The following is a 27,368-nucleotide window of genomic DNA, read 5'->3' as shown; positions in this document are numbered from 1 at the left end:
CAAACCAAGCATTGCAACGCCATGAAAATTTCTTTAAAAAGGGAGAAAGGAAAAGAGGCAACAAAAAAAGATCAAAATTTTAAAAATTACACGTGAAATATTATGTGCAATTTTTAAAATTGCACTGAAATTTTATGTGGGATTTTAAAATTGCACGTGAAATCTTATATGCAATTTTCTTAGGCTGAAACTATCCATTGCGCAATTCTAAAAAAATAACCATAGCCCTAGGCCTATACATTGATCTAGACGAACCCAACTAAGGCAGTCCCCTGCGGCCCGAAAAAACAAACACCACACAACTTGCAGGCATCTCCAAGTAGATCCAACGGACCACCTCGACTGAGAACATATAATTTCTCCGACAACTGTTCCCTAGCAAATTTGCGAAAAATAAAAATGGAAGAAGAAAAGAAAAAACAAAAGATAATAAAAACAAGGGAAAGCAAGGAAAAATAAAAATAGACCAAGGTATAAATAAGAAACGAAAATGAAAAAGAAGAAAAAGGAAAATGCGTGTAAACACTAACTTGAAGTTGCAAAAAGTTAGCACCCAAATTTCATGTGTAATTATGAAAAACCACTAATTTGCAGCTGCAAAAAATAAACACAAAATTTCACTTGTAATTCTTGAAAAGTAAGCAGAGAAAATTACCCTTATAAGAACCCACACAACAAAAAATTAAAAAAACCCAAACATAAAATAAAACCAGCCCATAAAGCAAATCAAGATAATGGGAAAAACAAAATCATCCTGCGCCAGCCCACCATGGCACCATCAAGTCCACGTCTCCACGTAGCTAGCCCAGCTAATATAAAGCGAACGACGCTAATTAATCTCAGCGACGCTAATTAATCTCGTCGACTGAGAAATTCTATTTCTCAGTCGACTGAGATCCAGCAATTCCGAAAAAAATATCAAATTTGGTTCAATTCGTTAACTTGGCCGAAATGAAAACCGAAATTACTAAAATTCACTAAATTTCAGTGATTTCAGTCGTGGCCGAAATATTTCCGAAACCGGAATTAGAAACCAGTCTACTCTTGGGAACCTAATCAGCAAGGAAGAACATACACACTGAAAATATGGAAGCCGCCGGAAGGTAATAACTGTATGCCCGTTCTTGATTACTCCTATATGTCATAATTACTTGCATGCCATGCTTTATTTGACAAACCAGCAGGTTTGTTCAGATAGGTTACTGCCTTGACTAGCTAGAGGCAGTAGTCTACAGGCAGAAGTTACATAACTTGGGCTCAACGGCAAGTTTGCTTGGTCCCATCGGAGAGATGAAGCGTGCATCCTTTGGGCGCCATGCAGCAGTTGCACCTCGCCGGGAGCTTCTCGGATCCGGAGGACGGGCAGGTCGTGTACTCCACTTCCAGACAGTACTGAGGGCAAGCCACTGCCTCCATGCCGGCCTTCCCGTCTTGCCCCAGTAGCACAGCACCTGATCGAGTATATAAACTCCATACTTACAGACAACTACACGTAACGTACAAACAGAGCAGACTAGCTCGTTTGAAAGCTTGGCCAGTCGCCACGGCTGGATTTGCATGCTTACCAAAGAGGAGGAGAGCGCAGGCGATGTGGAATCTGGAGGCAGCCATGTCTGATGTCTGTCTCTGCACTGTGGTGGTTCTGTATTCGATCAGGAACAACGCAGGCAAGCTAGGCCAAGTCTCTACGTATACTCTTGAGTCTTATATATACTGGATGGCGTGAAGAGTACTGGCATGTACACTACCGAGTGGCTACGTTGAAAAGCATATTTTTCGTAGCTCCGAGTCAACAAAGGCAGGCTTCAAACTTAGACCAGGTAGCTCCTGCTCCACAATATATATGCATGGATCTAGCTAGTGGTCTATTGGATTTTTGAGTGGAGTTCTCACTCAGACTACAGGTTGACTTTGACCACGGCAGATGCCCCAAATTCTTCGTTTACTTTCGGAACGGCCACGCGCAAACCCCTCTGTTCGGCTTGCTCGGTAGCTCTTCTTCTTTTTTTCTGTTTTGATGGGGGCTTTGCTCGGTAGCTGTGTAATACTGTAATTGGACTCGATAGCAAGATCGGCCTAGTAGACAAATAAAGCCCATAGATCCTAAAAATAAAAATAAAAATAAAGCCCATATCCACGCATGCATGCAGCTGTACCCATTTCTCAAAGACATGTTCCCCTAAAAAAAATTATATCTCAACGACATGTCGAAGATAGCACCTCTTCGGTAAATGGAGCCTCATGCTCGGACAAAATCATGTGCGGTATAGCTCAGGGAGTACCAATCCGGTGGCGGCTAACGTGGCCGGCGTTCCCGATCAGGTCCATGTGCAGTCATTGGGTGAAACTTTACCTTGTTCTGCCGCTTTTTAAAAATCCTGCAGAAGAAAGAGACAGAAGCAGATGCAGCGGAGCGCCATATGCAACATGTATAAAACACGGACTAGCGACAGAAGCACACAGCCTGCTCCTTATCTGATTGTGCGCTACGTTTAAAAACAAAACGACAGTTCCTTCAAGTTGAGAAAAAAAAACATCCGGCGTGAGATGTATAATACTTATCGTGGTTTTAGTGCAAATTAACGGAGGGAGTAGCGTATACTGGAGTACAGTATACTATTCAAATTTTCCAAAAATAGGTGACGTTGGCAATGATGCAGTTCTTCTCTGCATCTGAATCTCCCTTCAGATGAGGGAGCGGCCTATATTAGGCTGCCAGCCTCGCTCATCGGGGCATCCAAACCTCACCAATTTGTCCCCTTGATTTGAGACGAGAACTATCAGCTATGGCCTCTGCTGAAGCGGGAGGAGACAAGTACCGATCGTTCTTGCACGGCGAGGGCGAGAAGAACACCGTGTGGAGGCTCGGAGCCCCTCCCAACTACGACATGGTGAACAAGCTCTTCGAGGAAGAGAGGACCAAGGTACTAAACCTGCCCACTCCACTGCCAAGCTCGGGGAGTTGGTAGCCCCGAATCACTTCAAACTTGGTCCCGCGAATGTCTAATTTTGCAAACAGGAATGGCCGGAGGGATCCCTGGAAGAGAAAGTGCAGCGCTTGCTCAAGACCTGGGAGATGGAGCTTGTCCACAAGCTGCGCCCCGAGGACCAGAAGAGCGTTCACTACCAGGGATACAGCGCCAGCACAAACGGTGAGATCGGCCAGATCGCCACATGTCCCTACCTCATCGATGATGCATGAGACTGGCCGCGCATTGACACTGAATTTGCACTTTTGCAGGGATGAAGCCTCTGACGCGGAAGGAACTGTCGGCCATCGGCGGCTACAACGCGTTCCTGGCGACCACCCTGCCGCCGGAGCACCGCATCTACGACCCGGAGAAGGAGACGCTAGAGTCCAGCATGTCGACGTTCCTGACGGCGTTCCCCCGGGGCTTCGCCATCGAGGTGCTCGAAGTGTACAGCGGCCCGCCGAAGGTCGCCTTCAAGTTCCGGCACTGGGGGCACATGGAGGGGCCATTCAAGGAGCACCCGCCTCACGGCCAGCGCGTCGAGTTCTTCGGCGTCTGCATCTTCCATGTAAGTTTGACAGTTTCTGTGCAGTTAATTGCTGTTAAAAGCCGTTCAGCCTTCAGAGTAACAGGGCGCACACTGTGACACTGATATAGTGATATGTTCTTCTGCAACAATGTGATGATAGGTTGATGAAGAGATGAAGGTTCAGAAGACAGAGTACTTCTACGAGCGCGGCAACTTCCTCGCAAGCTTCTTGAGCACCCCTGCATCTGCCGCATCGGCTTCAGGTTGCCCTGTGATTGGAGGAAATTAATAGTCTCGATGGGCTGGATGGTCACATATGGATTTCGAATTGGCTTACATTCCATGGTCTCCCCATGACAATGTTTAAATACAGTGGCTTATTTGTCTGGAATAAACCATGTAATGATTGTAGCTCTCAGTTTAAAAATGGTGATGGTGATTGTGGCAAGATTAGGCCTTTCACAACAATGCATTGTCTCTTAGCACGTTGTTTTAGGTGGTGATATTTTAAAGAGACTATTTCCACAATGCATTGTATCTTCGTTGTTGTCTCTAAAGAAGGTCGCATTAATTAATTTAGTACTCCTTCCGTCCAACAAAAGATGTCTCAAGTTTGTCAAAATTTAGATGTATCTAGATATGACTTAGTGTATAGATGTTAGTCAAAGTTGAGACATCTTTTGTTGGGTAGAGGAATAGTTTTGTTTGCACGTGATTGGAGGAATTAATGATTTTACCTATGTCTACGTGCAAGAGTAGTATCTCCAACAAGAGACAACCTCCCTCTCTTTCTTCATTAATTAACATGCCATAAAAGCAAAATGCCCAAAATGTTGTGCTAAGAGACCACCATTGGGAGCAGGGCCGTATAGTGGCAAGTGCAGGATGGGCAACCGTTCAGGGCTCCAAATCTAATGTTAATACTACTAATTAGCTATCCTTAATTAATAATAAATGCAGATTTCAAGGCCCATTAAATAGAAAAAAAAGACCCACAAGGAGAAATGCAAAGGGCAGAAGCTTTGCTTTTCTTGTACGTGTTCATCACGTTCGGCCAGCGACACATCTTAACAATCCACCTATCTCCAGGTCAGCATGGCTTATCGATTAATTGATTAACTAATTTTTCCGTGATTTCGTCGGCCGCCGCCCTCGTCGGCCTGCCCAGTTATCTTCCGCTGCAATCGAGAAATCCAAGATAATTCCGTGTTCATGATTTTTCGCACAACCGTAATTTTAGGGCCTCATTTTATAGTTCGCACCAGGGCCTCGAATTCCTAGATACGGCCCTGATTGGGAGTGGCCTTAGACAAGTGTAAAAAGCGTCGGCGGTCATTGGATCTATGCTATACCCTTGTTCATACAATCATACCACCCTTTGTGCTGTGCCAATCTATGCTATAATGTCATTGGATCTACCTATCAAAACCATTGAGGGCAGTGTTACCCTTCGGGATGGCCTAGCTCTTGCGGCATCTGTTGGGTGCAAGCGAATTGTCGTCAACTCGGACTGCATGGAGGTGATTGAAGTGATGAAGAGATGTGATAATTCGCTTGGCCCTGCGGCGGCCATCTTTGAAGATTGTTTCTTTACTTGTCTTAATTTTGAGTCGGTGTGTTTTGAGCATTGTCCTAGAGAGTCTAATAGGGCAGCGCATCTTGTTGCTAGTAGGGCCATTGGTCCTGTAGAGTGTGCTTGGCAGTCGGACCCTCCCGACTTCCTCTTGGATGTAATCACGGATGATGTAACTATTTTTGCAAAGCACTAAAATCAGCCACGATGACATTCCTTAAAAAAAAAGACCATTGAGGGCCGGTGTTGAGAAGGATTTTCGTGGGGGACACACTGCTTAGTGGCCTGGAAAAACGAAAACTGTGTGTTCCCCTCGTGAGCTCGGTAGGCCGGTCCTTCCTAATGGGATATTGCTCAATCTTGTGCTCAGGGCCGGCAGCTGGGGTGTGGCTGCAACGTAACATTCAAATTCCCGAGCAGGCTAGGGCCTTATGTGAGGCCGTGATTTTGGTATCTGCTGGAAATGGTCGATTGACCTTGTTTTGGACGGATCCCTGGATGCCGGGTGGTAGCCTTGCCTGTGTGGCGCCGACGCTGTTTACTGAGTTATCGGGCAGGGCATGAGGGCAACTAGGATCTCTGTGGCTGATGTCATTGATGATAATGGCTAGCTATGGGTGATCAAACGGAGCTTTCTCATCAGACTCTTGTGGACCTCCTTGTTGTTTACGATATGATCGATGGTTGGCACAACTCTTTCGAGGGATGATGATCACTTCCGGTGAAATTAAGTGGAGTGCTACCAGGATGTATACATATGCCGCCTTCTCCCATGGTCAGGAGTATATGTCTAGGGCATGTGAGGTTTGGTTATCAAAGGCACCAATTAACTGTTAAATCTTCATGTGGCTTCCCGTAAGAAGCTGATGTTGGACGGCGGATGAACTAAGTAAGTGTGGCTTGCCGCACCCGACCCAATGTCCGTTTTGCGATCAGGCTTAAGAGACCATTGACCGCTCTCTTCTTGACTGTGTGGTGGCTAGACAAGTGTGGACTGTCTCGCTAAGGGGCTGGGACATGTTAGGATGGATGCCTTTGGCTCTTGATTCTCTAGCGAGCTGGTGGACGAGACTTGAGGTCCAGGGAAGGAAGCAGAGAAGAAACCTCAACACTAGCATCGCTCTCATCTGCTAGTGTCTCTAGAAACATAGGAACTCCGTGGTGTTTGACGCGGCCACTCCAAGCGCCCTTCGTGTTCAGCAGGCGGTCGACGATGAAGGAAGGGCTTGGTCAAGAGCGGGACTCTTCCATAATGTTGATTTTTCTCCTTCTAGCCATGTGGATCCTACGTGGATTGTAACAGAGTTGTTGCGTTATTTCGTCTACGGGCATGTGACTGCGTCACGGTAACCTTCGTCAATATATAATACAACGGCCTTTTTTCCGATAAAGGGCAATATATTGATATAAGTACACCCGGTTTATGCAACAACCATTGTCAAGCGCACAAGACAATGAGTATGTACACAGCCAAAAACGAAAAAAGAAACAAAGTCCAAAGTGACAACGACACACAACTGCAACCACAAACACCACAGAGGCAGCACCTAGACAACAAGAGAGGTTCCTAGGCGATGCCTCCAGAAAGGGTAATGACATCTGATCGCTGTCATTGCCGGATCCAACCGCTAGGGTTAGAACAAGGGTTTTCACCCCCTAAGTTCGAGCAATCTCCAAGCAATGCCTTAAACACCGTCAATGCCAGGAACAACCAACGAAGGTCAGACCTTGAGTTATTCACCTGGAGCTCGAGACCGGTACTCGGAGAGTACACCAATCGAAGTCAAGCTGTGTTGCCGCCAATCACTTTCCAAGCGAATACGGCCATACCTCTCGGCCTTGACAGCGTCAAATACGAACCTAATACCCACACTCAGCATTCGCATCTTCTAGAACCAGTCGGCAACAATCCGTGCACAAAGTCCGTGGAACACGTGGGAGTGCTTGGACCGTCCACGAAGCCAAGTAATCGCCAAGACGACATAGCCATATGAGCACCCAAACAGTTGTTGTTGCAGAACTCCAGACGCAATGACGGACACGTAAATGCATACGTTCCAGGGAAAGGCCGCCAAAGGAGGACCATCGCCAGATTAAACCCGAAGAAGATCGGCGACAGAGAGATCAAAGGGCACGCACAAGTGCCTTGCCCAGATCTCCTGGAGCCCAACATGGCGGGCACCGGCGATACAACTGCTTGAGTGTATTCTTAGAAAAATAGTACTCCATATTCAACGTGGGAATAACTACATCCAATAGAACTTTTGTTGTTCATTGAGCAACCAGTGAGGGCTCAGGTTTAGCTGAATTTATTTTTACTTTTTATCTGTTATCACTTTTCTGTACACAAATTTTCTATGTTTTTCACCAGCGGCAGATGAACACGGTCTGCTACTTTGTCTTATTTATGCTATTGTTGTACTTTCTCCGTCCCATATTAAGTAATCAAATATTACATGTATCTAGACGTTTTTTTGGGTATAGATACATTCATATTTGGACAATTTTTTTGAAAGATCCAGCAATTGCTGGCCTTCGATATATTAGCCGAGGAGAAAATGTACAAGAATGCCAGAGGCAAAGGACTAAGAAGAGAGAAAGAAAAAGAAACTAGAAACTAGACACTAAAGAGGCTAAAACACACGATCAAGGGGGCTCCCAAAGAAGCTTCCGAAGGGCCTTGGTGCCAGCGAAAGCCCAATCTTGATCTAATTTTTAATAAACACGGCAAGCTGACGGAGATGCATCGACTTGTCGTTGAAAATGAAAGATCGGTATGGTCGACTAGAGGGGTGGTGAATAGGAGACTAACAAATTTTGGCTTTGCATTTTCAATTCTTGAACGATACAAACACTTAATCCTAGGGTTATCTAAATTCTCTAAAGTGAATGCAACCCTAGAATGAAATGCAATAGCCGAAGCAAAAATACATATAACAAGAATGTAAACGGGACATGATACCACACATGGAGACGAAGATTTCACCGGAGTTCCACCTATTGGGATCGGTGTACATCTCCGTTTGGAGCAGTGCTCTACCACAAAGGTAGAGACGCCACGAAAGCTCACTCTATTCTCCAACTCACCACACCACAAAGGTGGGATGAGCTCTCACAACACCACAAAGGTGAGGTGAGTTCCACTAATGGCTTCCTTGAGGGCGAACGCCGAACCCTTACAAACTTGACCGGGGCAAACTCCACAATTCAATAGGAGGCTCCGAATCCAAACCTCAACTCCTCACACCAAGGGAGAGCTCGAGGTGACCGCTTCCGTCTAGGGTTCCCAACAACCCAAGAGAAACGAAATCCACAAAGAAAACAAGGAGAATCAATTTTTTGACTTGGTGAAACCCTAGGGCAAGATCTTCTCCTCCAATTAATCCTCAAAGAATCAAGAGTAGGGAGTGGCTAGGGAGGGAGATCTTGAAGATTTAAACTTGAGGTGTTCTTGAATGGTGTTGGGGTGTTCTTGGCTGCGGAAATGGTCAGTTGGCTCGTTGGGGACGAAGGGGTACTTATATGGGATCCCAAAAATCGAGCCGTTAAATAGCCCGGAACTTCTGCTAAATAGCCGGAACTTCCGCTAAATAGCCTGAAAAATCGAGCCGTTAAACTGCGCTGGGATAGACCGGAACTTCCGCTAAATAGCCGGAACTTCCGGCTGACCGGAAGTTCCGCATATTCCTCCGGGACTAACAGAGAGCACCAGGAGGTTCGGGCGGAAGTTCACTCGGAACTTCCGCCGCCTGGAATCCAAAACAGCCTGAAACACAATTTGAAGCATGTTTTCGACATACACCTTTTTGGGTAGGCTTTTTCGTGGGTGCAATATGGTGTAGATGTGTACGTGAAATTGATTCACCCATTACCTTCCCTTGTGTATCCCCTCTTAATAGTACGGATGTCCTACGACTCAAATAAACCCAAAAAGCCACTAAACACCGCTACGCTTCTTTCCTTTTTAGGGGTCCACAACTTATCTTGTGTCGAGTTCTTTATAAAACCTGAAATACTTAGCACAAAATAAGATAACCACACATGTTGTCATCACCACCAAAACTACTTAGGGAGAAATGCCCTTTCAGAAAATTCTGGAATTTCGCTCGTGCCAGATGGAGTGACAGACGATGATGAAGAGAGAGCTCATCCCTTTCCTGATCCCGGCAGGGGTGGCTTGAATAAGGAGCTCCTGGAAGAGAATAATGGACGCTGGCGTCTCATGAAGGGCCGTCACGATACTGTGGCAGTTTGGCCAGAGGGCCACTTCGCCCCATAGTTGCATAGCGAAGGGGCATTCGAGGAAGAGGTGCAGCGACATCTCCAAGTTCCGGCGGCACAAGGGGCGGAAGTAACAGTTTGGCCAGCCCCGACACTACAGCTGATCTGCACACCATAGCCGGTCGAGGAAGAGAAGCCAGGTGAAGAACTTTTGCTTTGGGGGCGCCCAGACTTGCCAAACAACCTGCGGGAGGTGGGAGGGGGAGCGCCCCATGAAGGGAAGCTCGTAGGCCGAACGCGCTACATACATGCCGTCCGCCGTGAGAATCCATTTGATGGAGTCCGAGACCCCGGGCAGGAGGATGGCCTCAACGTGATGCAGTTCCCTCCACGCCTGAAGAAATTCCTCGAAGAAACCTGGGGGCCGGTCACGCCGAATATCCAGGACCCAACGATGGCCGGTGATGGCCTGCGCCATTGATCATCGCTTGCGGCGCGATAGCGAGAAGAGAAGCGGGTAAGCCCAACGAAGGGGCCTGCCACCATGCCAGTTTGAGCTCCAAAAACTGGCGGTAGCACCATCACCAAGTGTGACGCGGGTGGCCGCGGCGAACATATCCTCATCGAGGGCATCACAGGGTGTCGGCGTGCCTACCCAGGGTCTGTCCGACGCACGCCACATGAACCATAGCCAGCGCAGACGCAGCGCTCTGCCAAAGGCTTCTAGGTTGGGGAGACCGAGCCCGCCTCTATCGACAATGGCGTCGTCGGCATAGAGGCTGATACGCAAGGCGGCCTGCCGCAACGGCAATGGTGACAGCCCACCGAGCTCTGTGGGACGCTGAAGGAGCCTCTGAAGCGGGTCGATCGCAAGAATGAAGGAGGGGGGGGGGGGGTCAGCAGGTCCCCCTGCTGCAGGCCACGCCGGTGCAAGATCGAATCACCCGGTGACCCGTTCAGAAGCACGGAGGAGGAGGCGGTGGAAAGGAGAAGAGCGATCCAATCACACCATCTAGCTGGGAAGCCAAGTTGCTGGAGAAGCTCAAGCAGATATTCCCACGAAACGGAGTCGAACACCTTGGCGAAGTCGAGCTTGATGAGGAGGCAGGGCCTTTTCTGGCGATGCAGGGCGTGAGTGACGTTGCGGACAAACAGGAAGTTGTCGTGAATGCATCGAGTCTTGAGGAAGGCGCTTTGTGCCGACGAGATGAGCTCTCCCATGAGCAGCGCAAGACGACGAGCGAGCACCTTGGAGAAAAGCTTGGCGAACGAATGGATGAGACTGATGGGGCACAGATCGTGAACCGTGGACACATGATCCTTCTTCGGCAGCAACAGGATGAACACCGAGTTGAGAGCTCGGAAGTCGCCACCGGTCGAAAGCGGCGAGAATGTCGAACTTGATCATAGGCCAGCATGTGCGGTAGAACGCGCCAGTGAAACCATCTGGGCCCGGCGCCTTCTCCGCTGGGGAGGCGACGATGGCGTCCCACACTTCCCCAATGGAGAACGGGGGGTCCAGCCCTACCGGAGGGAGAACGGGCAGGTCTAGCTCCTGCCAGGCAAGAGACCAGGAGCGCAGAGCCGCAGAAACGAGCACGTGAGCGAAATGATCCAGGAGAGCGCGCGCCTTGTCCTTGTGCGCGACGTGGATGCCGGAATCGGTAGCAATTTGATGCAAAAAGTTCTTGCGCCAGCGGGAGTTGATCTTGATGTGGAAGAACCTAGTGTTCATGTCGCCCTCCTTGATCCAGATCTGGCGGGAGGCCTGCCGCCGGCGGGCGCGCTCAATCACAGCCAGCCCTAGCACCCGCGCCTTCAAGGCGCGCCTCAGCTGAAACTCAAGCGGCGAAAGCTGGCGGAGTTCCTGCGCAGTGTCGAGGTGGAGGACGATCTCGAGGGCTAGGTGAAGCTGGAAGCGGGCGTCGCTGAAGAGGCCTTTGCTCCAACACCACAGAGCTCGGGCGGTTCGGCCAAGTTTGATGGAGAGATGCCGGAGGGGATTCGCCGAGTGAACCTCCTCTGACAAGGCCGAGAGCACAGCAGCATCAAAGCCCCTGTGCCTAGGCTAGAAATTTTCGAACCTGAAACGAGCCTTGCGAGGTGGCAAGCGGAAGCAAGCGAGAAGGAGGGGGTAGTGGTCGGAGTGTGTCGTGGACGGCGCACAGCGCGAAGAGCGCATCCCAGGCCACGTTGCAGAACACGCGGTCCAGCTTCACCAAGGCGGGCCGTTGTTGCTCGTTGCTCCAGGAAAAGTTGCGATTCGTGCAACGCAGCTCGAAGATCTCCGCTTGATCGATGGCAGCACGAAATTGTCCCATAAGGCGCCGGCAGAGATTAAGGTTGTTCTTGTCGCGGGCCTCGTAGATGAGGTTGAAGTCGCCCGCGATCAGCCACGGCACACCCAGGCCCGGCGAGATGGCCCTCATCTCCTGCAAGAAGGCAGGCTTAAGCGCATCATCCGCAGGCCCATAAACCGAGGATAGCACAAACGCCAAGCCGGAATTGATCACGGTGACGATGACCGTTAGAGAGAACTGCAGAATTTGTGAGCTGGAGATGTCAACAAAGTCGGGGTTCCAGAAGATGGCCACGCCCCCGCGTGTGCCGTCGGCGGGGAGACAAACGCAGGAACGCATGGAGGGACCGGTGATCTCGCAGCCGACCTATCGTCAATTGTAGCCATCTTCGTTTCCTGGACGCAGAGGATGCCAGCCTTGGCCGAAGACACTAATTCGCAGACGGCGGCACGACGCGCCGAGTTGTTGAGACCACGCACGTTCCAACACAGAATAGGGCAGAAGGCGTCATTCATTGGGACACAAGATCAAGCTCCAGGTGTTGCACGAACGAACATTAACATGGATGAAGAACAACCACCAGACATACAAGGGTGGGAGATGATCCTTACTAAAACAACCCCAAGACGATCGTCTCCCTAAGCTGAACCTCAACCAGACGATGACGAAGTAACTGACGAAACTGACGAAGCTGACAAAGCTAAACACTACACGGCAGAAGGCCGAGCGACGCCTACTAAAACAAAGGTACCATAACATTGGAACTAGTGGGCCGTGGCGGCGACGCTGGGGGCAGGGGCCTGGTGAGGATAGCGATCCCATCCACGTCGACGTCGGCGAGTGTTTCCTTGAAACGCTACACCAGAGCAGCAACAACAGCAGCGTCGTGGCGCGAGTCATCGTTGTCGATCAGTCCAAGCTCCTTCGCCAGGCGAGCCGTAGCATGCTGAGCGGCCGGAGTGGCAGAGGGCCTCCTCGCCTGGCGCTCGCTACGACGCGGTAGCGCCGCCTTCTTCTTGGCGACTACCGGGCGTGGAGGGGCGGGGAGCGAGCCGGCGATGATGGGCGGGGAATCCGCGACGAAGAGGCCGCGGATCACACCATCCGCCCCCGGGCCATCAGCACACTCCGCTGACTGGACCGCGTTGTCGTCGCGGGCCGGGACGGCGTCGGCGTGACTTGGGCCGAGCGAAGAGGGGCAAAACGTGCCCCTGCCGCCAAGGCCATGCCCGAAGCCAAAGGCAAGAGCGCCACGTGCAGGGGAAGCGGCGGGACGGGGCGGGAAGGAGAGCGGCGAGGCCAGAGTGGCCGAGCAGAGGGCCTCGAACTCCACCGTCATGGGGTCCACGGAGGGCACGGACAGCCAGTGCTCGTCCATGCACTCCGCTGCCAAGAGCTCCGCCAGGGGATCCACGCTGGAGACGGAGGAGCGACTGTCCGGGGACGAAGGCTCCACAGCCGTGCAGGTCGGAGACGACGGCGTGGCAGCGTGCTCGGCAACGGGCAAAGCCGGCAGCGGGGGCAGCACCACCGGGAGCGGCGCCAAGCGCTGCGGGAGGGGGCCACCCGCAGGGAGCGGGGGCGGCGGCGGCAGAGACTGGCGAACATCGGCCACCGGGGGCAGAGACGCAGCACGGCAGCGACGGCTGCTGGGGGTGCGGCAGGAGCCCGAGGTGCGAAAGAACGCGGCACGAAGTGGTCGCGGTCGGCGCGGCGGGGGTGGTCGTCGTCATCCCTGGAGTTGTCGCGGCAGGAGACGGGCAGGCGCGAGCGACGAGGCTCCTCCCCGTCACGCACACGCTCGATCCATGTGTAGCGCCGAACCGCATGGTGTGGTGGCGCCTCGTCGGAGCTGGAGGACGGCAGGCCACTCTGGCGGCTAGACGGAGAGCGTGCCTTCGGGACAGACCAATCCTCAACAATATCAATGTGAATCAAGGAAGTGAACTGGAAACCTTCAGGCGGACGTGCCACCTCCCGGCACGGTGGCGAGTAGCCGTCCATCTCCGCGACGCGGCCGGCCCTCCAGGAAGACGGTGAAGTGGTGCTCACTTGGGATACGGTCGAGGCTCCAGCACCATACCCAGCAGCTGAAGATCTTGGTGTCGTCCTTGGAGTAGGTGCGGCTGTCCAGACGGTTGACGATGACATCCCTGCCGAAGACCGACTCGGCGCCCTTGATAGACCAGAGGTGAAGTGGCATCTTCTCGATGCAGACGCGGACGTGCAGGTTGAAAGTCTGAAGCGTGCCGTGCACCGCCTCACGCCACGGCTGAAGAAGGAATGTAGCGCCGTCTACGACGAGGCGCCCGAGTGCCACGGCGCGGTCGCGGTCCGCTGGGAAGTCGAAGTGGATGTAGAAGTCCTCTGGCAGGTGGCGAGTAACACGAAGCGAGTGAGGGGGAATGCGAAGCTCCCCCTCGTTCGCCTTGCCGACGAGCAGCGGGTTGGCCGCGTGACGCCCGTCAACCGCCTTGACCAGCATGCCGTGATTGCGCAGGATGAAGGCCTGATGCTCCACGTAATGAGAAGCCATGACGACGGAGGTGCTGAAGCCAGACCGACGGGGCGCCGGCAGGGTGATGGCCCGGCTGAGCATGTCGGCAGTGTGTGTGCGGGGGGGTGGGGGAGCCAGGAAGCGCAGACGCTGGCTGACGGGCGGAGGGCTGGCAACAGGGCCGGAGGAAGCAACAGGGCTCCGACTGGTGTTCCGGCAGCGGGAAGTCTCAGAAGCTAGATGGCCCCAAGACCAGCACATGCAGCGTGGCGGGTCACGACAGTCAGCACGGCGATGGTCTTTGCTTAGGCAGCGGAAGCAGCGACCCCTGAAGCGCCTTAAAAAGGCCAGGCGAGCCTGGCTTGGAGCAGGACGAGGCAGGGGCGCGGACGGTCTCCTGGCCGGGGAAGAACCCTGCCTTCGGGCGCTGCGCGAACGAACCTGAATCCAAGGATTGCCATTCTCGGAAGGAGATTGCGAAGAAAGGGACGGCATGGAGCCGACCACCATGGATTGCAGGCGCGGGCGCTCCTCAGACCGCTGGGAGGCGCGAGGCGAGGCAGGTGCGGAGCGCGACTTCCCGAGGTCGGGATGGGCATCCGCGGGAGCAGGGAGCGTTGATGGACCAGCAGATCCAACGAAGGAACGCGGGAGCCAGCAGATCCAGGGGCGAGCAAAGGCCTGGCGGTCCGAGAGGAGCCGCCGGGACACATGGCCGCAGCCGGGGCAAGGAGGGATGGGTGGCCGCCAAGGCCAGAGTGGCCAGAGGCGCAGGCGAAGGGAGCCTCACGGAAGCTCAGCTGTAAAACGAGTCACTTGATATGGGACGGAGGATTACTTTCTTTTGGATAAGAATTGGTGGTACTCCAGTTCACTTAATTCAGCACCACAGTCCCTCGAAAAAGAACGTCACTCTCACAATCTTCGTCAGAAGACTCAGAGATTAGCCAACGTGATACAGGAGATGGCAGGAACGAGTGGACGAAGCTCACTACGACAGGGACGGATTTGGTTGGTGGATACCTTATGCTACTCCATTTTCCAGAGAACTGACGTTTGCAGTGATGCAGTTCTTCTCTTCAGCTGAATATTCCTACAAGTAGGGAGCTGTCTATTACCCTCGCCCTCGTACTCCCGGCTTACAAGTAGCAGCAAATTGTCCGTTGAACTGACGCGAAAGCAGTCAGCTATGGCCACCTCTGCTGAAGCAGGAGGAGACAAAAACCGGCCATTCAATCGTTTTCAATATTACTCTGTTTTTGTTGCGAACGATATTTGTGAGAATAAATCGTTGCAGACAGACACAGTCCTTCATTATTACTGAATATCATGTTGCTAAAAAAGAAATGGAGGTTTTTTACGGTACATTTTGATACTACAAGTCGTCCCTGTCTGTCTGTCTGTACCACTCAATTTTCCAATGTCATATGATTAGGCTGGCGGATAGCATATAGTATAGTCAAATTTCTGAGGCTGGTCATGAGGTTGGTGGTGCTACTCAATTTCCAAGGCAGGTGACGTTTGCAACGATACAGTTCTTCTCTGACAAGTAGGAGCCGTACCCTCGTCCTCGCAGCTTACAAATAGCACCAAGCTGTCTGTTGAACTGAGACGAAAGCAGTCAGCTATGGCGGCCACTCCTGAAGCTGGAGGAGACAAATACCGGTCATTCATGCACGGCGAGGGCGAGAAGAACACCGTTTGGAAGCTTGGAGCTCCTCCCAACTACGACGTCGTGAACAAGCTCTTCGAGGAAGAGAGGACCAAGGTTAGGGGGCAACAACCTCTTACACGAGCCACAAACACGGCCTAGATCGGCCATGTGTAATTTGGCTCCCTGAATCACTTCAAACTCCGTTCAAATGATTAATTTCGTAACAGGTATGGCCCGAGGGGTCCCTGGAAGAGAAGGTGCAGCGCATGCTCAAGACCTGGGAGATGGAGATGATCCACAAGCCGCGCCCCGAGGATCAGAAGAGCGTTCACTCGGAGGGGTTCACCGCCAGCACCAACGGTATGCGCACGGCAAGACACATTTGATGCGTAAGATTGCAGTGGAATGAATGACACGAATGCGCGTACGTGCAGGGATGAGGCCTCTGCCGCGGAAGGAGTGGAAAGCCATCGGCGGCTATAACGCGTTCCTGGCGACAACCCTGCCACCGGAGTACCGCATCTACGACCCAGAGAAGGAGACGGAAGAGTCCGGCATGTCGACGTTCCTGACGGCGTTCCCCAGGGGCTTCGCCATCGAGGTGCTCGACGTGTACAGTGGCCCGCCGAAGGTCACCTTCAAGTTCCGGCACTGGGGGTACATGGAGGGGCCATTCAAGGAATACCCGCCGCACGGCCAGCGCATAGAGTTCTTCGGCGTCTGCATCTTCCATGTAAGTATGACACTATGGTATATCATCTCTGAACAGTTGAGAGTTGCTCAAACTTTACAATAACAGGGTGCACACTGATATGGTTCTCTACTAAAAAATGCGACGACAGGTTGATGAGGATGTGAAGATTCAGAAGGCAGAGTACTTCTACGAGCGTGGCAACTTCCTCTCGAGCTTTTTGAGCGCCCCTGCTGCTGCAACGGCTTCAGGTTGCCCTGTAATGAGGGGAAACTAAAGCATAATTTATAATGGAACATGTTGCAACTATCAATGTATTGGATGATAAACTCCAGATACCGAATTGGCTTTTGTTTCATGTCATGACTCCTGACATGACTGTTTAAATAAAGTAGCTTATTTGTCTGGTATGAACACCAGTTTGGGTGAAAGTCCCACTTGACTTGGACAGAAGTTTCGGAAGAGGTACTTGAACATCAATCAGAATTCAGTAAACAAAGCTTAGACTTCTTATTTTCGATCTAAACAGCATCCTCTTCAGTGTCCAGAGGTGAATTAATCAGATTGTCAATGGAGGCTCTATTCAAGCATAAAGATCTACATGAACATGCCTTGAACATCAATCAGAATTCAGTAAACAATGCATACAATTCTTATTTTCGATCTAAACATCCTCGTCCCGAGGCGAAATAGTCTAATTGTCAATGGAGGCTCTATTCAAGCACTATAAGAAAGATATTTGCTCTTATTCTTGGTACAAAGGTATATAACCTTGTATTGTGGGATCCAAACAATCCCTTGTCCTTGTCCTATCGTTCTTCTGTTTAAAATGACAGAACAGATTATGCTCAGATGAGAAAAGCATTAAGAGCAAGCTAGGCTGAGAGGCAGGGAGAGTAGCTTACTAGTAGTATCTTCACAACTTTGATTTTACTGACAATCTTGTCCTCAACTCCTCAGCAACCGCATCAATGAACTCTACTGTGTTCAGATACTTATCTCGTGTAACACTACAATGTTAAGAGAAGCAATTAAATACATTAGTACAAGAGAAACAATAAATTCTTGTATATTGTCTCTAAAGAACGAAAAAGGGATGCCAGAATCACTTGGGCCCATGTATGAGAAGAGCTAGATCCTTTGTCATCTTCCCAGACTCTACTGTCCCAACACAAGCAGCTTCAAGTTTTTGTGTGAAATCCAACAGTCTTTTGTTGTCATCGAGCTTTGCCCTGTACAAGTGTTCAACATCAAGGCGTAACTCAACATCTATAAATACATCAAATAATGTCACTGTGCAAACTTAATATTTACATAAAAATATTAGCTTGAATAATTTATAACAAATGAAAAGTCCTGCCAAAATTTAGAAGGCAATTTTGAACTCTCCACATTGACAAAACAAAGGATTGAGTATGGCAATAGAATAGCAGTAATATGAATAACTGTGTGTATTATGAATTTAGGTTCAATATAATAAGTGAAAGAAAATGTCATCTAGCTAGTTCCTATAGTTTAATTCACCCTTGGTACCTATGTGCTAGTCCAGTCGACCATGCAAAGATTGAAGCAATGCTGTTTGTACTAGTTTCGCCTCCTTTTTGGTGGACTCTATAATGTCGTGTGACTGTACCATGTGCAGCTTCAGCTTCAATTGTTCTACCATCAGGGCAGACCTAAAGCAATGCAATTTATACTTGTTAAATTGAACAGGTAGAAGCAAATTTCTGTCGTCATCTATTCTAGTACCAGAGTGTAATCTAAATGTATTCCTAATAGTAAAACACTAAAACATTATCTTAAGAATGGTGATCAGGCGCCTATTGAACTTTGAAATACACAGAGTAACATGATGTATGTAGGTTGTACACATACCAGAACAGATGTCATGAGACCTAGTGATCCAAAACCTGGAGTACAAGTAAACATGATGCTCTTAGCAAAGGAACCATCATCCTTCTCAAGATAAAAGATAGCAAGGGACAACATACATATAATGAGCACAAACCTTGAGCAATTAGATCGCTCTGCACATCTCCATCATAATTCTTGCAAGCCCAAACATAGCCACCATCACTCTTAAGGGCATACGCTACCATATCATCGATCAGCCGATGTTCATACCTGCCATAGCAGGAATTAGTCAGGGACAGAAAGAAAAGTAAAAAAAAAAACATGTAAATACCAATCTGCTAGATAGACAGCAAATAGATATACCATATTCCTGCATCCTCAAACTTGCCTCTCCATTTTGCTTCATAGTTTTCTTGGAATATGTCTTTAAACCTAAAATGTGAAACAATTAGGCAAGTAAGCAATGCAAGACTATATCCAAACATATTAGATAACATATGATAATCAAATATTGACCTTCCGTCGTATTTTTTGAGGATAGTGTTCTTGGTACTAAGATATAGTGGCCATCTTTTCTGGTAAGCCACGTTCATAGAGGCTTCAGCAAATGCCCGAATAGACTATTTGCAGTGAAGTGAGATAAAATATGTCAACTTAAAACTCCATTTGAACTTACAGATCATTAAAGCTAGTTTGACACAGGATGTAATTAGCAAACCTCATCAGTGTTATACATAGACAATGCTACTCCACCAGCACCACTAAAGTTGAACACATCCAACTCTATTTGTTCGTCTATGCCATCTGTGACAGTTTTGAGTAGAGTGTAAACATAACATTGACACAATGATTAACGTATATTAATCATTGTAGAAAAATATGATTAATAATTTACCGTTTTACTAAGGTACATTCAGGAAAGTTCTTTACACATGGAAAATGATTCTATGTGTGCATATATCAAGCATTTTATAGGTCCTGAAGTAGTGCTCCTGATTCTAAAGTTAGCCAAGTGCATGTGACAATATGGTGATACATGAGTTTATGCCACAACCACAATCATGTCACCATTTTGAGAATGCAACAACATTTTTGATCTCAAAGATGCCCATATGAAACAGAAAGTAAAGGTTGTTATCAGTAGAACAAAACAATTCTGAGATCAAGCTACAAGTTATGCAATCCTAAATTCTATAAATTCAGACTTGCAGGATCAATAACATCTTTAGCTGAATAACTAGCTTTCTGGGTCACATACCAAATATTAACTTAAGCTTTCCTGGCCCTCTGATAACTGTATCTGTTGCTCGGTATTGATCACCAAAAGCATGCCTCCCAATGCATATGGGTTTGGTCCATCCTGGCAGAATACAAGATGTAGCATGAATATCAAGTTATCAATTATTCGTGTGTGCAACACAACCTCCATACCAGGCACTAGCCGAGGAACATTCTTGCAGATGATTGGTTCACGGAAAACAGTTCCTGCAGAAGTCAGTGAGTTTTACTGACGTAAGTAATAGAAAGACCAAAACAGGTGCATTGATGAAAATTCCGAACAGAACGAAGGTAAGATACGAGAATCTCAATTATCTATCTAACATAAATGAATCACCAGTGAGTGGTTTACCATTCAAGATGTTCCTTATCGTCCCATTTGGACTCCTCCACATAGCTTTTAAATTAAACTCTTTAACTCGTCCTTCATCTGTAAGCTCACAAGTAGTGTGGCACCAAAGCAAATTAACGTGTGTCCCCAAAGTTTATATTAAGAATCCATCATGCTTATACGTTAATGAGCTCAGATTCTGCAGAACATCACCTGGGGTGACAGTTGCGCATTTGATTGCCACATTATACCTGAAACAAAGTTAGAATAACTAAAGTGACGTAATGCAAAAGGCTATAAATATAGAGACCACGGCGCCCATTATTAAGGGTTAGTTTGATATATGCCACTTCAATTCTTGTGAGTTTGAAAAATACCAACGCAATTCTTATCTTTCGAAAAATGTCACTGCAGTGACATATTTCAACCCATTGTAGTGGCATTTTTCGAAGAATTTGCAGATTTGCAATGGTATTTTACGAAAGATAAAAATTGCAGTACTATTGTTTTAATATGTGGGAATTGCAGTGGCAGATATCAAATTAACCCCATTAAGGCACACACGTGAATTCCTTCATTTTACCAATAATTGCTAGTTGAGACTACAGGACAAAGAGGTTCAGCATAAATCACTAATAATATCCATTGCAGCAGAACATCAGAGAACCCTTTAAAAAAGCATAACTTAACAGATGAGTGGGCCAGAACTAGGAAGTTGAAAACAGGAGGCTTACTTTAGGGTAGCTTCTGCACTTTCTATTGTTACTTTGTCACCAGTAGCATCACGATTAGGTAGACCTAAGTCAAAGTATTTTATGTCCAAGTCCAGGAAAGGGAAGATAAGCTGCACGATCAAAACACATATTTGAAAATATCTGTTAATGAAGACACGGCATTAAGAAACTCCAAAGTCCAAAGAGTGTAAAACGGAAATAAAATTAGCATAACTTGATGACAGAAGAGATGTTGAACATAACACTGAGGTAAGTATTCCATGAAATTAGGTATGAATAGAAATGCAAGAACCTAACCTTAGCTTTGATCCATTTCCATATAACTCGAGTCATTTCATCACCTATGCAAAATAAGCATACAGTCTATGACAGTGAGTTATTTGAGTCTGTCTTTTGACATAGAAAAAAGGATGTTTGACTTGTAAAAAAAATTCAAATGTGAAACACAAAGATACATAAGTCTAACCATGAAGCTTTTTCAGAAAACAACTTCAAGCCTCCAAGCAAACTTTTTATATAGATAAGTTCTGAATTGGGTATCTGGGCATATAGTGTAATAGTGTATGATGTGTGCCATGGAAGAGGACTTGATAGTTTCTTTTTCATCTTCACGTGTGGTTAATCATACTTTCAAGCAGCATATTGTTTCAGTCACCTAATAAAGGGACTTCTAGCTAATTTTTAGCACACTTTCTACTCAGAACACCTCTGCTCTCTTCAATACACCTAATTTCCACCTGGCGCATACTGCATACATAGAATAGCGAGGAGAAAACTAATGAAATAGACGAACATTCATCACCAGAACATCATGAAACGACGTCTACATTCCAGCACCGAACATCTTCACCGGAAAGAGAAAAACCACATTTCTCAACACAAGTGGGCCAAGGGAAAATGAAGTGAAAATATAATCCAGTAACACTATAAATTACGTTCCAGTTCGACCGCACATGACCCAAATCCAAGTAGAGGCAGCCTAATTCACCCATCCACCAGACTACCCTAATACGGCCACAAACAATTCCTGAGCAAAACTCAGACATACAGTCCGCCGAACGAACACGGCACCGCAAATCCAGACCCCGGGAAAGCTCTCGTGGATCGCAGCATAGCACGAGATAAATCAGGCGCGTATACGAATATTCGATCGAGGAGTGGGGATCGGGATCCTCACCGTCCATCTCGACGATGGGGTTGGCGACCTCGATCTTCTCGAACGCCATGAGCGCCGCGCTTGGATCGCGGGACAGCCTGCGCCGGGGACGAGACGAGAGGGAATTGGAGCTCTCCCGGCCTGTCGAGCCTGGACTGTGGAAGTGTGGAGACCGGAGCGCGGAGAGAACGAAGCAGTTGAACTAAGCGACACGGCGGAGTTTGGCCGGCGGACCGTTGACTTGGTCCACGGTGTGGTGACTAGGACGAGGGCCTGGCGCATTGACGCCCACTTGGGCCACGTCATCTGCGGGTCATCGGCCGTCCAATTTGGCAAGTAGAGATCGTATCCGTCCGTCCGTTCTTTCATGAAACCTCTGTCGAGTCTCCCGATCGTGGCTGTTTCGTCCTGCATATTATCTCCGAAGTGCAGATATCATTGATGCGTTTTTGTTGTTCTGGATTTGTCATGGAGAATTCTCCCTGAAATGAAACCACGATTTAAAAGAATAAATAACGAAGTTGGAGATTTTCCCTGAAATTTTCAAAGGTCATTTTACTCCGAATCGTTAGCACGGTATCATGACCGAAGTTGGTTGGAGAGTTCAGATCACTCACTGTTGGCAGCTAACTGTTCTATTGCTTCGTGGTTTTATTTCTGAAAGGAAATAAACCTCTGTGGTATTTTACACAGTGGCATGTGTGACAAGAGGTACAGAACACGTAATGCCCTGTTTTCAGGCTAACTTTCTGGATATTTAGGAGTACGGAAACATCATTTCGAAGCTTGATCCCGCAACATGCCTTTTTGAATTTGCACTCGTTATCTCCCCCTTCTCGGAAAAAGGGAACCGATGCTTCTGTTGCAGGGATTATACCTGAATCTCACCGACAGCGGCATTAACTCCTCCTAATTACACTATAAGGGTGGTTTACACTCCACCTGAACCTACTGATAAATGACAACGTAGGATTGAAGTGCAACCTGCAGGAGAAAGTCATTTCTGGTCACCGGTAAAAGGAATTCCCCAAATAAATCGCCAAGTTGGTTTCTCTAGTCTCTAGATCAAATCTGAAAGGGAATCCCAAGTTAAGCGGAGTTCCAAACCTGTCGAAGAGGGACTACATGATCAGTGCACATGTCATGCTGAACCCAATATGAGATGTGAAACTAGCCATTACGTAATTTCGATGAACAGTATTCGGGAACGAAATATGTGCCCCCAAGATCATGGAGCGCAGATCGTGGTAACATGCAAGCAGTGACTATAGGGACAATTAAGTTAATTCCTGCATGTCACGACGCCGACAAAGTGCCCCTGGAGGGAGCTGCCAGTTAAGAGTTTGATCAACGGACGCCAAGTCGCACCTGTACGTGTAGTTCCGAAAGTGCCACGATTATTATCACTGCAAATTACGTAGGGCGAGCAGTCAACGTCAACCCAAATCAAAGTAAACGTGTCGAATCTTCAGGTTGCAGATGACCAGCCAGCCACAGCCATCATATTAGTATAGCATATTCCGTTTGTCTAAAATATTAGCGAATTCCTCCCCCCTACGTACGAACGCCCACAAGATCGCCGCCATCGCAAGCTTGAAGCATGTTAAAGTTTCCATGTTCAAGCGCCAAAAATCAACAAAACCGTTATGCATGCATGCATACATGAATCAGTCAGTGACCCAGCTGGGGGGTACGGAGCTAGCCGGCTAGCTTGCAGCCCACAGCCTTGCTGCTTACACTCCCTCCCTGCACTCCAGGCTTTTGCCGTGCAAATCAACCATGGGTCTGCAGCCGATGCACCTTGGGGTTGACTTTTCCTCCATTACATACCAGCCAGCTAGTCAGCTACTACCTAGCTAGCCAACAGTATAAGCACTCCCCTTCCTTCCCTACAACCCCCATTTCATTCCTCATAGAGGCACCTGCCAAAGACACAATTAACCCATAACACACACATTGCCACGACCCCCTTGGCTTCCCCGTCGACCGCCCATCCCCCGCCACCATGGGGAAGAAAGCTGCAGCTGCCACCGTCTTTCTCATGGCGCTGCTGGCCTTCGCCGTGCTCTTCGTCGTCGCCGCCGACGCCGCGCCTCCTGCCGCCGCCTTCCGGAGAAGCCGCTTCCTGGCGGACTTTCAGTTCCAGCCGCCCACCTACTTCGACTGCGTCAAGAAGCCCCCGTCGGTGTGCCTGGAGCCCGGGAGCCCCGGGAAGACGTGCTGCAAGGGCCCAGGCCCCGTTGGCGCCTGCACGGACCTCGCGTCCAGCCTCTTGCACTGCGGCAGCTGCAACCGCACCTGCAAGGTTGGGCAAGTCTGCTGCAGCGGCAAGTGCTCGGACCTCCTTAGCGACAAGAAGAACTGCGGCGGGTGCTCCAAAGAGTGCTCCAAGAAGTGCCAGTACGGGATGTGCGACTACGCGGGGTGAGATATGCCGGCCGCCGGTGTCGATCCGACGACGCAGCATATACAGTTCTGCATCCACTCTCAAAGAAATAAAATCGGCAGTACGTATATACTACGTGAGTGCATCATATCCTAAAATTAAGTCCAAATTAATTGTTTTAAATGTTTGATCCCCTCCTCATATGTAATACCCCCCCAAAAAAAAACAGAATGAAGTCGTACAGATGATTTATTTGATCGTGTGTTCGTCTCTCATATATGGTTTTATGTGTTTAATTGTTGGACTACGTCATATATATATATATACAAGTGGTCATGTGGTATCTATTATGTTATAAATTGAATATACTGTTGTAATAATGTTTTTTTGGTTACATGTAGCGATCGAGTACCTTACATATTCATGTGAAAATACGGATTCTTTATATTCTATACAGAATAATGGAAACATCGGTCTACCAAGAACATTTATTTCTTTATTTCATCGATCGATTAGTATGATGTAATCGAATTTACAAGCTCCTATTTTTTCTTTGTTTTTGTTTACATAGTAAATGTCACTCGCTTAATTTGCACGACAGGACATGCGTCTTTCACAAACTGCCAGCTCGTACACCTTGAATTTTGTTTTTCGTTTTGAGCGCATCTTGAGTTTTTCTTGATGCACTGAGAGTGGTGATCTTAATTAGGACGCGTAGAAACTAGAGAGGAACTTAACGTAGATGCCTACCAAGGTCAACTTATTGAACAATTTGCATGTGGCACACATTCTTGTGGCTGTACAAGAAGTACCATTCGTGGAAGTCAAATCTACTAACTTTCTACATGTATACTACTCCGTCCCTAAATAACTATACAAATCTATGTCACTTATTTTGTATAAAAATCTATATAAATCTATGTCACTTATTTTGTGACGGAGGGAGTATGATCATAAGATATATATTTTTTTTTTAAAAGTTAAAGTTTATACTAATGTTTTCTGGTAGAGGTTACATATCTGGCCAGAAAATGAACATTTATCCCCAACAATGCAGTCCAAGGTTAAATAGAAATTTGTAATTATCTCTTCTGTTTATTAGACTTTCATCAGAAGAACAAAAAAAATTGAAGTTATTTAATAGTTAGTGTGCTCATCGTAGCAAAGCTAAGAATAAAATACACCCGCGATTCTAATATTATTGACGATGTGTCAAGTTAGTCCTAAAATTACTAAAGTGCATATTTAGATCCTATTTTTTTGGGAAGTGTGTCATGATAGGTCCTAAGCTCGTCCAAGAACGTTTGGCCAGCCTATGTGGCGCGCTGACCGAATACACGTCAGTTAAAGGGCCTGCTGGACATGACTAAAGATATAAAATTAGATTAAATGCACCCTCGATCCTAAAATTATTGACAAGGTGCAAAGAAGTCGTACAAATGATTTATTTGATCATGTGTTCGTCTCATATATGGTTTTATGTGCTTAATTGTTGGACTACGTCATATATATATAAATACTTCCTCCGGTTCATAAAAAGTGTCACCCATTTTGTACTAAGTTAGCATTTGTACTAAGTGAGCGACACTTTATGTGGATCGGAGGGAGTATGTTTTTTTGGCTACATGTAGCGATCGAGTACCTTGTGTGTATATATATACACAAGGTTTTTTTGGCTACATGTTTTTTTGGCTATATATATATATATTCATGTGTATATATATATATATTCATGTGTATATATGGATTCTTTATATCTATACTTAGTAATGGAAACAACTATCTACCATGAATATTAATTAATTAATTAATTAATTTCATCCATCGATTAGTATGATGTGGTAGTATTTACAAGTTTTTATTTTCTTTGTTTTTGTTTAGATTAGTAAATGTCACTCGCTTAATTTGCACGACAGGACATGCGTCTATCACAAACTGATAGCTCGTACACCTTGAATTTTGTTTTTTGTTTTGAACGCATCTTGAGTTTTTCTTGATGCACTGAGAGTGGTGATCTTAATTAGGACGCGTAGAAACTGGAAAGCAACTTAACGTAGATGCCTACCAAGGTCAACTTAATGAACAATTTGCATGTGGCATACATTCTTGCGTTGGTACATGATGAAGTACCATTCGTGGAAGGCAAATCTGCTAACTTTCTTCATGTATCCTACTCCCTCCATTCCTAAATAACTGACGTGGATCTGTATAAGAATCTATACAAATTCATGTTACTTATTTTGGGACGAAGGGAGTATGATCATAAGATATAATTTTTTTTAAAGTTAAAGTTTATATTCCTCCGTCCAACAAAAAATGTCACAACTTTGACTAAATTTGAATGTATCTATACACTAAGTCATGTCTACATGCATCCAAATTTTGACAAACTTGAGACATCTTCTGTTGGACGGAGGGAGTACTAATGTTTTCCAGTAGAGGTTACATATCTTGGCCATAAAATGAACATTTATCCCCAACAATGCAGTCCAACGTTAAATAGAAATTTGCAATTACCTCTTTTGTTTATTAGACTTTCAAAAGAAGAAGAAAAAATGTTTTGAAGTTATTTTTTTTTTGCCATAAAGTTAATGTGATCATCGTAGCAAAGCTAAAGAAGCAGAGCACACCATGTTTGATTCCGTCTGAACAGTAAACGTATCGCGCGCGCGCATCAACAAAGGAAACAAAAGAAATATAGTGGCAGAACTTTGCTGTTGTAGGAAGGCAACCGATGTAAAACACTTTTGTGAAGGCAAGTTATGCAACTTACTCTGCGACTTTGCACTGCGTAGTTGTCATGCTACTCGTGACTTGACTTTGTCCCTTCGATCTTTCTTCTTCTTTGAGAAATCTGATTATACTGAATCTCTGCAACGAGAACATGCATGGGACACGCATGAGTTTGCATATTTCTGCAATGTACGTACACGATCCTCACTGATAACTCGCACACTTATTTTGAAAAGGAATATCTTACTAACAGAATTTATAGAAATCTTATGTACATATAAACGAGAGATCTTTACGTGCGATTGTGCGAACGCGCAACAACGAATCCTTGATCGAATTGACCTGTGTGACACACTTCACCACGCACGCAGGGGTGCAGTGAGCGTGTTCCCTCATTGGCGCAAGCACAAGCTATCTGCACATCGACCAGTACACATGCTTCTTCTCGAGCGTAGCGTA

The 27,368-nt window shown here is 47.4% G+C and overlaps 5 protein-coding genes across 9 annotated transcripts; 3 read left to right on the top strand and 2 right to left on the bottom strand.

Moving 5' to 3' along the window:
- Positions 1–954: 954 nt before the first annotated feature.
- On the bottom strand, positions 955–1,702 carry LOC112270944 (proteinase inhibitor PSI-1.2). The gene is made up of 2 exons (XM_024459701.1): positions 1,566–1,702; positions 955–1,451 (listed from the first exon to the last, which is right to left on the bottom strand). Exons 1-2 carry the CDS (start codon positions 1,609–1,611, stop codon positions 1,258–1,260), a joined length of 240 nt encoding a protein of 79 aa, XP_024315469.1. The 5' UTR covers positions 1,612–1,702; the 3' UTR covers positions 955–1,257.
- An 892-nt stretch (positions 1,703–2,594) lies between these two features.
- LOC100840514 (pathogen-related protein) lies at positions 2,595–4,097 on the top strand. Its single transcript, XM_003566304.4, has 4 exons — positions 2,595–2,924; positions 3,020–3,152; positions 3,242–3,540; positions 3,662–4,097. Exons 1-4 carry the CDS (start codon positions 2,787–2,789, stop codon positions 3,788–3,790), a joined length of 699 nt encoding a protein of 232 aa, XP_003566352.1. The 5' UTR covers positions 2,595–2,786; the 3' UTR covers positions 3,791–4,097.
- Positions 4,098–15,708: 11,611 nt separating this feature from the next.
- LOC100839291 (pathogen-related protein) lies at positions 15,709–16,847 on the top strand. The gene is made up of 4 exons (XM_003566302.4): positions 15,709–15,860; positions 15,974–16,106; positions 16,181–16,479; positions 16,589–16,847. The coding sequence occupies exons 1-4, from the start codon at positions 15,720–15,722 to the stop codon at positions 16,712–16,714; spliced, it is 699 nt and encodes a 232-aa protein (XP_003566350.1). The 5' UTR covers positions 15,709–15,719; the 3' UTR covers positions 16,715–16,847.
- Positions 16,485–22,039, bottom strand: LOC100837775 (cytosolic isocitrate dehydrogenase [NADP]). 5 transcript variants are annotated; one of them, XR_001406232.2, is made up of 17 exons: positions 21,812–22,038; positions 20,932–20,975; positions 20,635–20,744; positions 20,114–20,151; positions 19,922–19,999; positions 19,723–19,776; positions 19,550–19,651; positions 19,010–19,095; positions 18,808–18,911; positions 18,655–18,723; positions 18,446–18,561; positions 18,313–18,347; positions 17,971–18,113; positions 17,547–17,669; positions 17,343–17,447; positions 17,209–17,257; positions 16,485–16,710 (listed from the first exon to the last, which is right to left on the bottom strand). XR_001406232.2 is itself a non-coding variant. In XM_024459042.1 (16 exons), exons 1-15 carry the CDS (start codon positions 21,858–21,860, stop codon positions 17,354–17,356), a joined length of 1,245 nt encoding a protein of 414 aa, XP_024314810.1. In that variant the 5' UTR covers positions 21,861–22,039; the 3' UTR covers positions 16,485–16,710; positions 17,343–17,353. The 5 variants fall into 5 exon arrangements, 3 of the variants coding, with proteins under 3 accessions (XP_024314810.1, XP_014754739.1, XP_010230691.1); XR_001406231.2 differs by having other exon boundaries at positions 16,485–16,694; XM_024459042.1 differs by lacking the exon at positions 17,209–17,257 and having other exon boundaries at positions 21,812–22,039.
- Positions 22,040–23,635: 1,596 nt separating this feature from the next.
- On the top strand, positions 23,636–24,570 carry LOC100829782 (stigma-specific STIG1-like protein 1). Its single transcript, XM_003565532.4, has one exon. The coding sequence runs from the start codon at positions 23,796–23,798 to the stop codon at positions 24,216–24,218; it is 423 nt and encodes a 140-aa protein (XP_003565580.1). The 5' UTR covers positions 23,636–23,795; the 3' UTR covers positions 24,219–24,570.
- The last annotated feature ends 2,798 nt before the right edge of the window (positions 24,571–27,368 follow it).

The sequence above is a fragment of the Brachypodium distachyon genome, chromosome 2 (genome assembly GCF_000005505.3).
Source record: "Brachypodium distachyon strain Bd21 chromosome 2, Brachypodium_distachyon_v3.0, whole genome shotgun sequence".
Classification (NCBI taxonomy): domain Eukaryota; kingdom Viridiplantae; phylum Streptophyta; class Magnoliopsida; order Poales; family Poaceae; genus Brachypodium; species Brachypodium distachyon.
This window is presented reverse-complemented; position numbering and strand designations above follow the sequence as displayed.